General features: G+C 29.4%; 1 protein-coding gene across 1 annotated transcript in view; it reads right to left on the bottom strand.

Moving 5' to 3' along the window:
- The window catches only part of LOC113786280 (uncharacterized), a 9,919-nt gene extending 7,469 nt beyond the window's left edge, over positions 1–2,450 (bottom strand). Inside the window, exons 1-2 of the mRNA XM_073367151.1 lie at positions 2,183–2,450; positions 1,878–2,095 (exon numbers count right to left, since the gene is read on the bottom strand). Of these exons, the coding sequence (XP_073223252.1) occupies positions 1,878–1,906 (29 nt within the window). The 5' untranslated portion in view covers positions 1,907–2,095; positions 2,183–2,450. The remainder of the gene's footprint in view (positions 1–1,877; positions 2,096–2,182) is intronic.
- Positions 2,451–10,788: the final 8,338 nt, after the last annotated feature.

Here is a 10,788-nt window from a genome sequence, read left to right as displayed (position 1 = left end):
TTTTTCCAATAGAATATTTCAGAGTGTTTTACAGATGTTCCAGCTCTCTCAGCCTATCAATCTTAAAACTCTCTCTCTCTATTCTATTTCGCAGCCACTGTATCCCAGAGTTTATCTCTAAACTCTTCCAAGATCACAGTAAAGTTTCTTCTTGATGAGCCCTCTCACCAAAGAAGATAACTACCAGTTTCACCACTGGATTTTACCACAGTTCTTTCTTTACAAAACTTTGTTACAGAAAGCATAAAAGATGTACGAAGTTTGTCTCAATCACTAGCAATGTATCTCACATAAGAAGATTGTTTTCCATTTGAGTGTTTGTGAGATCATTCTCTTTTTCTCTCAAGAAGTCTTTTTCAGCTCTCTTTTTATTATGAATAATCGTTGGTTTTTGGATTTGAAAAAGTAATATCAAGAATGTTATCAAAGGTTCTTAAGAGTTATGAGAAAAAGATTGAAAACTGTTTATATAGTTTCTGAAAAACAACTGATAAATCGATTTACCAATCGATTCATTAATGTGATAAAGCATGCATAATCGATTTCCCAAACGATTATCGAAAGTCTTGTTTTTCTTGAATCTTGAAACTATATAAACCAATCGATTACCTAATCGATTATTTAAATGCACTTTTCAGAAAACTATGTGTAGTTTATATATGAATCGATTGCATAATCGATGTCAGGTGTTTTGTTCTAACAACGAGATCAAAATAATCGATTACGTAGTCGATTCAGTAAGTCACATAATCGATGCATTACTACACATATAATCAATTTGGCCATATACTAAGAGTTCCTTGTAACTTCAAAAAATTGTTTCAATCGATTTGCCAATCGATTGTGGTTTAAAATAGGAACTTAGTTTATTTCAAGTAAATCAACGTGCCAATCGATTTGGTAGTATGTTTCTGAGAAATGAATTTACCAGTTGGTTCAACTCAATCGATTTCCAAATCTATTGATACCAAACCTGTCATAATTGAATTTTTCACAATGGATTGTCCAATCGATTGTGTTTGTCACAGACCATGTTAATTTTGAAAACTTATTTACACAATTGATTTGCCAATCGATTAGTGTGCTACATGGGTTGGCCCTGTGACTTGTCCAATCGATTTGTCAATCGATATATTCAATTAGCTTCAGTCTTTGTGATTTTAACAATCGATGTGCCAATCGATTAGTATGCTAAACGGCTTCTCTCTAACTTGCACAATTTTTATCACTGATTGTGCCAGTCGATTGCCTAATCGATTGTTTAATCATAGACTGTATGTTTTTATACAACCCTTTTACAGAATCGATTGCTTAATCGAGTTTCTCAGTAAATATTCCAACTTTTGTTGATTCCTTGAGTTCCAAGCAATTGTCTCAAGTATGTAGGGTTGAGTTGTTGTTCCTGCAATCTTACTCAGTTAAAATGTTAGATTTATCATATGATGTATGAACATTGTATGTTTGTTAATTATATTAAAATTAGGATTAAGAGGACTAAAGTCCAACAATCTCAACTAGCATTGTTCTGACACAATAAAATGTACTTTTTTTCCATTCTAATACTTCTCGCTCACCTCAAAACATACACTTACTTGAACATTAGAGGACTTGTAGGTACCACCCCACCTAAGCCTTCCTCCTTGGTCTCGTCTTGATTAGTTTCTTATCTTATTTTATTTTTATATACCTAAATTCCTCAATTTACATTTTTTAAGCTAAAAGTATATTAAAATGAATTCACATTTAATTAATAAATTAAATTACTATAAAAGAGTTATAGATGTAGGTCGTAGCAAGTCTCATACATTGTGGGAATTGCAATTTTCCATTTGTCCTACATATATCATACCCATGAAATCGACCAGTCAACATGTTACCTTAGTTTCAATAGTGGACAATAGCCCATCAAGTTATTATTGACTTAACTCGGTTCTCCGACATCACCAACCGTAAAATCTAATGATTTAACCGAATAGAATTAACAACTTAACATAAAAATGGGTTGAAATAAAAAGGTACTAATTAAAGGAAAATTAGTTTCCTCAAGAATTAATCAGTGAAAAATAGATGTCTTCAAGAACCAACGAGTGGAATCCTAGAAATTAGTAACAAGGATTAATAATAAGTATGAAAATAAGATCTTAAAGGATAAATCATATATTTGGAAAAAATGGACTCTTACCAATTTTTGGAAATAATTCATAGTGATTCCTTATGAGGAAAATATCTCTCCTTTAGTTAGGGATTGGTCATGGAAAGCTTATGTTCAAGAGGATTTGATGTTCTTGGAAGATTTGAGGTGATGGAAAGCTTATGTTCAAGAGGATTTGATGTTCTTGGAAGATTTGATGTTCAAGAGGATTTAATGTTCAAGAGGCTAGATTTTTGTTATTCTCAAGATAAAAGTTTTGAGAGGAAATGGGCAAACAAAAATCTTATTCAAAGGTTAATTTAGTAAGGTTTATATTCTAAACTTTAAACCCTAAACCTTAAAAAATTATGTTATTTTAAGTTTGCGAGGTAATTTTTATTATTTTTACGATTATATTATTTGATTAACTTTATGTGCATCAATCAGAAATTATTATTTTTTTATTTTGTATTTATGTTAATAATACAACACCAATAATTAATAAAATTAATTTAATAAATTTTTTATTCTCTTTTTCATTTATAATTTCTTCTTAATTATTGTGAAATATCAAAGTATAACAAATTAGTTTAACCGGATGAGTAGTAAATTATCCTGTGTTTGGAGATATATCCCTATAGGGAAAAACTACTCCACACTTGGAAAGAATTATGTGATTTGCTAATTTAATTCATGAAGGATGATTTTTTATTCAATGATTTATTTATTTTTTAATTAATTTAGGGTATTATTTCTCGATAAAAAAGGATAGGAGAATGTTCAAATAATGCTGAATAAGACAGTAGGAAAAATTCAGAAAAAGATAACATAAACTTTATAAAAATTAAAAAACAAAAGGAAAGATGATTGTGGAAGGAAGTGCCGTGTGGATCGATGATTTTGACAAAAAAGATTTCCATGGCCCAAAAACTATGTCCGGCTGCATGTTTGAATAGAATACATTCTTCTCATTTTTGTTCTAAATCTAAGTCAGCCATCTTGTCCTTTTGTGACATATATAGTAACTTAGTTAGGACTTTGAAGGCTTAATTATACTCTTTGCCTGCTAAAATTACTTCCTCATGTCCTCTTTTTACAAGAGAATGTCAGATTAAATTTGGTAAACAAAACTTATGTATTTGATTCATTATATATGGATTAGATACATAACTTTGTCTCTTATAAACTGATTGAAGAGGTCTTTTCCTTCCTTTTTTTTAACATTAACAATTTTTATTTTATTTTTTAAAAGTGTATTATTGTATTCAGGTTCACTATAAATTTTTATTTGATATAAAATTTATCAAATTCAACGACTAATGAGTATTTAATCAGTCAATTTTATAAATTTAATAACGTTCTGAAAATTAGTCTGAACCAGTCAATTCAACTGGTTAAATCGTGAAAGAATTTGTAAACTCTTTAACAAATTATACAATAATTTTATTTATAAAGGAAATAATGATTTGAAAAAATAATTCAACAAACATTTGAAGTGATGAAAATTGCGTCAAAGTCACAATTACTTAGATTAAACTAACTTTTCAAAATAATCATGTACAATAGCAAATAAATAATGCTAGTGCTACACTCAAAATTCAAGTTTAAGAATTCGAGTGATACAAATAGTTCAATATAAGTTGTCCACACATTAGACAATTCAAACCTTCCATATGTTATGCACTCGAAAAGAAGAGTTAGTTCGAGCCTACAAGTAGGATATTTAACAAAGACTAGAATAGAAAAGTCTTGAAATTGTAGTAATTGTGCTCGAAAAGAACAAGATGCTCAAGTTCGAAAACAAGACAAATACAAGAGACAATTGGAAAACTTGTAAAAGAAGTTTCAAGTTAGTTAAGGAAGTGTGAAGTTGGCAAATAGTAAATAAGACACGTGTCACACATTGATGTAGGTGAGCCCTTATTCATTATCTATAAATAGGGGATCATGTTCGTATTTTAGAAATTATCTACAAGATACAATATCCGTTATCATAGAATTATCAAGTTTGTCAAACTATTCGAAGAATGTATGTACGCATATTTAATTAATAAAATTCATTACTTTTACTGCATCTTATAATTAGTCTAATTCCGAATTTTGTTTTGCTATATTTAGTATAATTATGCACATTTGCATGTTTGTGTTCATTAAGTCAAACAATAATCAGTAAACTTATCAACTTATGACTGCTAAAGAATTTAATTCTAGTTCTAGATTGATCATTGAATTCATTTGTTTGAGTGATAAAATTTGCTATCAACGACTAGCAACATAATTTTAACATATTTTCTTTAATAGGTTAAAACACATATGAGTTTCACTAAATTTACATGAGACCCATATATTTTAGAGAAAGATATATATAAATTAAACACTTGATAGATTTAGACATTAAAAGATGAATTTATAGATAAAAATATCAACATATAACACTAAGGTTCAATTAAAAATTCAGACAAAAATGTAGGTTAGACTAGATGACTCAAATTAAAATTATGGAGAAGTATAAATTACTTACTACACCTTAAATATAACAGGTTTTTCTATTTTTTTTTAGATGTGGATAATTTATCCAATATCAAATGAAAATGTAACAAGTAAATAAATTTATAAATGAAGCACACATGAATTTATAGATATTACTTATACATTTACTTATTTAGTTAATTTTTAAAAGGTAACCTAAACTTTACCAAATATAAATAAGTAAATGAATAAAAAATAAATAAAAAATAAAATTATTTTATCAAAAGAAAAAATTAATTTTAAATGAAGCTGATGACAAGAAACAGAGTAAGGAACAAGAAGAAATAATTAAAATGAACTTAATTGTACTATTGTTTATATCAGTGTGTAATTTAATTTTAGTTCTTGAATTAGTTTTTGTTTAAATTTTATCTCAATTTTTCGAAAAGTTTTTACCCTCGGTTTCCTCTAGTTAAAATATAACTAAAAAACATGTTTTTCCGTAAATCAAAATCTCTATAACATGAACAAGGTAAACAATTTAATATTTTTTTTTCTTGACACGGTAAACAATTTCACAATTATTTTCTCTACTTAAATTATTTTATTTTTTTGAAATTAGTTATATTTTTCATTGCAACATGTTAAAAATGATTTACTCTATTCTAAATAAATTTTGAAAATTTGAGAGTTTTAATTAAATAGAAATGGGTGGAAAAGTAATTGCAAGAATTGAAAATGGAAGAACTAAAATCTCCTAAAATATTACCAAGAAATCAAAGTCGAACATAGTCCACGTTAAAGTAGTGAAAAGTGTAGTTAAATTTTGGAATAATTATTAAAAACTAATTTAATTTACTAGATACATAAATACTAGATTTTTTTGTTGTCAAAACATTATATTAAATTCTCTGTCAAGCAAACCCACTCCAAATTGGACTTAATAGATATAACCCACGTAGGCAGGCCCAAACAAGCTAACAAATAAAAAGTTAAAATGGTCATGAAGCCTTGTAGAGAGATAGCCCATGGGCTTGAATCTGGAAAGAAATTGTAATATAGTTAGTTAACACATGGGAGAATTTTACTTTATGCCCCTTCAACTATATCTTTACTCTCACATTTTACTCAAGACACCAATTTTACCCCATTATTTTAAAAAACTAAAAAAAGCAATTTTTCTTTTAAAAGAAACAAAAAAAGACAACACAACAATCAAAAAAACACCGATGATATTATTCAAAACACAACCTTTTTTACACACAAATAAATTTTTCGAAAAATATTTATGATCTCGAAAATTTTAATTTTTTAAAACATATTTATAATTTTGTAGAGTAAAGAGATTTTTTTTAAAATAGTCGAGGTAAATCTTAATCTCTGAACGATTTGTAAACTTTTCAACACATAAACATGAATTTGAAAGAAAATAAAAACAACGGTGTCGATTATTTTGGCCTAATTTTTGAAAAAAATGACATCAATATATTTTTCTATAATTTTATCCCTATTTGTATGTACTCGATTAATTTCAAAGTACAATGTCAGATCAATTAATCCTAAAGTACAATGTTAGATCGATTAATTCCAAAGTAGTTTTGACTCAAGATGTGTAGACAAGGTTGATCTGATTTTTAACTAGTCAAATTTTAATTTAATTTAATTTAATATATATATATATATATATATATATATATATATATGAGTCTGGGGGAGCGCGACATTCGGAATGGGCTAAACATCAAGGGTTCTTAGGAGACTTAGACACCACATCTCAACCCAAAGTCTTAAGGTTTTGGGTTGAGATGTGGTGTCTAAGTCTCTTAAGAATACTTGATGTTTAGCCCATTCCGGATAGTGCGCTCCCTCGGACTCACCAACAAGTGGTATTAGAGCCTGGTTTGACCTGGTGGGGGAGCAAAAAGCACTTGGATCAAGTGGATCAAGTGGATCAAGTCTAGTGGTGGGAACTCATAATTGAGGGGGAGATTTGTTGGAATTCAATTATAAGTGGTTAGTCCCACATTGACTAGGAATGGAGGAAATATTGGATATATAAGTAGAATGACCCATAAACCTAATGCCTTAAGGTTTTGGGTTGAGATGTGGTGTCTTAGTCTCTTAAGAATCCTAGATTAAATTATGAATGATCAAGGGTAAAAAAAAAGTTAATTAAAAAAATGATTAAAACAAAAAGTCATGTGACTTTTTTAAGTGGCCATCTAACACTTGCAATCATGATCATTCATGTATAGTTGTTAGGTCAAGATTTAATTCTTCGGGCTGATAACATATGTTGAAAAAATTACACTTTATTTGGAGATATGATTTCATTTGACACAACATACAATTCGAATAAATATTGTATAATTTTTGAGCTATTTATAGACGTAAATCCTCATTGTTAAAGTATAATCCTTGTGACTCTCTTCTTAGATGATGAAAAAGTTGATTCATTTGTGTGGTTGATTGAGCCTTTTTCGAAAGCAATAAGAGGCCAAAAATCTATTATGATTATAATATATCAAGACCCAACTATAAAGATTGTGGTTGAGAATGTTTTTATTGGTTCTTCACAAAGATTTGGTATGTGGCATAGTTTTAAAAAACATTAGAAAAGGTGGATGTTTCCTGAAATGTTAACATTTATTTTAATAATCATTTCAAGTCATGTGTCCAGAGTGCATAGTCTCCAGAAGAATTTGAATTAAAATGGAAGACTTTTATTACTAATTTTAAGTTTGAAGAGAATGATTGGCTTTCTCAAATGTATGATATTAGAAGTATGTGGATACTAGTTTATTTTAAAGATATGTTTATAGTTGGAAATTTGAGAAAACCACAATATCAGACAGTGAAAATTCATTCTAAAAATTACTTGACTAAGAACGTTAGCTTGGTGAAAATTACTCGAATAAATGATGGTGCTAATAGTGAATTGAAATTGGCTAAGATGAATAGTGATATTGTACCAACAATCTTAAATGAAGTAAGAAAAGTTAGAATAGAGAAACAAGATAGTCCCGTGATTGCTTTAATAAGTGAATTTATTTTGATCTAATAGTTGAAATTTACTCCTATCATTCTCATCTCATATAAGTGTTGGGACCGGATCATACAAGAAATTATTTAAAATTCGTTAAATTAACTATTTTTGTGGAACTTGAATTCAAAAATTACCAAAAGAATGTCAATACCAATAATAACATCAATAAACGAGTAAAAACTATAAATAAGATATTTCAAATTTTAATGTACAAAACCTCTCAAAGAAATAGTAAAAACTACATGTTGTCAAGACCATAGAAATCCATTCAATACATCAAATAATGAATACAATCAAAAGTCTTTCTAGTTATACTAGGAACACAAAATTAGCACCCAATGATGAAATCAAACACTAAGAGAGCAACTTCACAAAAACGGGTATCACAAACGGACTCATAAAGAAGACAAAATAAATAATAAAAATTATTATAGTAACAAACACAGTGGAAGGAACAACATACAAAATTTATAGCTGAAACAGAGAATGTTTTCTGAACACACATCTACCATCGAAAACAATTTATTCTTCTCTTTAGTGCATACTCAATTTTCTCATAACAGTGGAGCATCCAATTTCTTCCACTCATTGTTCAGTGTTCACACACTATGCCTTCTTTTTTTGCATATTTGAGATTATATTTATATAATTCTTTTAATTCAAACACATGCATGGGTAAGGTCTATTAACACACATTCTTATTTCTTTTCCTTTTTTTTTTCAATTGGCTCACTTGAGGAGGAACTTACCCAATAATTCTCCCCCTCATGACTCAAGTGGGGCAAACCACTGTCACAAATCTCAACATCATCATTATCATCATTGTATCTCTAACCAATACAAATGCTTCAACATCATTCACAATAGCATACTTTTCAGCAGTATACCTCTTTAAAGGTTTTCTTTCAATGATGACTTTTCTATGTTTATCAGGCTCACCTTATGATTGCATTCATTCATCGCCACAATTTTTATCATTAGTTGGATCATCACCATTAACTTCATTTGGTTGATCAGAAACCTCAAGTTTTTCTGATTCTTATATTGACTCACATGAGACATTTACAATAACAATGTCTTTCAATCTTGGTCTTTTATGAACACAACATCACTACTTATAGCAGATTTCTTAATAATAAGATCTTAAAACCTGGATCGAACTCCATCTAGACAATAGCCAATGAACACACACTGCATACCTTTAACATCCGTTTGAGGGGTATGCACAAATGATTTACATCCAAAAATATGCAAGTGATAATAAAAAACATTCTTGCCTGACTAAATCATCTCTTGTACTTTTTATTGCAAGGAACACACATGGTGAAATGCTTAGAACATGCACAACTTTGTTCAATGCTTCACCCTAAAATGGTTGTGGAAGCTCTGCTTGCTACAACAAACAATTAAATATTTCAACTAATGACTTATTCATCCTCTCTGTAGCACCATTCAATTGCAAAGACTTTTGATGTCTAATTCATTTCTCTTTACAATACGCGTCAAATGATATGCAACTAAAGTCCCTTCTTGAAGTTTCAAACTTAATAGTTTCTTTATCAAATACATCATGTTATTACATGTCTTTTTTGCATACAGCTACCCAAGTTTATTCCACAAGGATTTAGCATTTGTCTCCCCACTAACGTGGTTCAGTGCATTACATCAACCCCCTGACAAATGAATCGACATACATATCTATGTAGTAGAGTCCATTGATCAGTAATCTTATTATCCAACTTTACTACATCGATCACAAGTTGATGAAAACTTTTCACATAAAGTTGTTCTTCCATCTTACTTTGTCATAAGGCATAATTGGACCCATTCAAGGTTACCATAAGAGTTGTATTGACTACGATAGTTCACCACAAAATATTACCGCACGTGAACGAAAGCTATGATGCACGTTGTTGGGACCAAAGTGCACACCGAAATATTCAAAGCTTATTAAATTAACACTTTCTTGTGAAACTTGAATTCAAAAATTACCAACAAAACGAGAATACCAATAATAACAACAATAAAGGAGAAAAAAACTATAAATATGACATCTCAAATTTTACCGTGTAAATCCCCTCAAAGTAAGGGTAAAAACCACGGATCGTCTAAACCAAAGAAATAATTTCACTATATCAAGTAAAAAGTACAACCAAAAGTCTTCCTAGATATACCAGAGAACCAAAATAAACACCCAAAGGTGAAATCAAAAACTACCAGAGCAACTCCACAAAAATGGGTATCACAAATTGACTTTCAGAGAAAACAAAAATAATAATAAAAATTATTAGAATAACAAACACATTGGTACCAACAACATATAAAAGTGTCAGCTGAAACGTAGAACGTTTGCTAAACACACATCCACAATCGTAACCAAATGGGGCACTTTAAGTGATAGGTTTAGTCACTTGTTTAGTTGAGCAATTGATAAATAGGTGTCAATAGCGGAAATGGTGGTGGTTGATTCAAGTGCAAATGAGGATGGTTGGAGTTGGAGGAGAAGATTATTTCAATGAGAGTTAGAGTTAGTGGAAGCTATCTAGGGTGTTGGCTAATGTCTCGTAGCAGATTAAAAACCATATGAATGGGTATGAAATCATCAACATAAAAATTTACAATGTTAAAGTTGCTTACAGTTTGCTTCGTGGTGAAAAGGATCTTGAGGACTCACCTTCGTACCACATTATATGAAAAACGCTATTCTATTGAATATTTTGTTGTTTGCTTAGAGATTATTAAGTAATCGACTACTTATGAAGGGCAGGTTGATTCATAGAAGAGTTTTGCAGTTAGATAACAATTTACGTGTATGTGGTTGTGAAACATGTGAATCTATCCAAACATTTGTTCTTTGAATGCAATTCGTTGTGTCAGGTTTAGCCTGCAGCTCTTGGTTGGGTATTATTTTGTATTAGCGAATCAAAGTGTAGGATATGGATTTCAATTCTCAAGGTTAGTTCAAAAAATTTGATTTTTATAGTATGATCAAACATATTTTTTTATTTTTATATAATATTATCTTTTTTATGTTTAATCTCTATACTCTTTGGTCTATAATTTGGATATTTCAAGAATTAAATACAGATAAAAAAAATTCACCAAAATCACAAAAAGAATGCTTTATTTTATTCAATACAAA

The sequence above is a fragment of the Cicer arietinum genome, chromosome 4, assembly GCF_000331145.2.
Source record: "Cicer arietinum cultivar CDC Frontier isolate Library 1 chromosome 4, Cicar.CDCFrontier_v2.0, whole genome shotgun sequence".
In the NCBI taxonomy this organism is placed as follows: domain Eukaryota; kingdom Viridiplantae; phylum Streptophyta; class Magnoliopsida; order Fabales; family Fabaceae; genus Cicer; species Cicer arietinum.
Note: the sequence above shows the minus strand (reverse complement) of the source record. Positions and strands in the feature narration are given on the sequence as shown.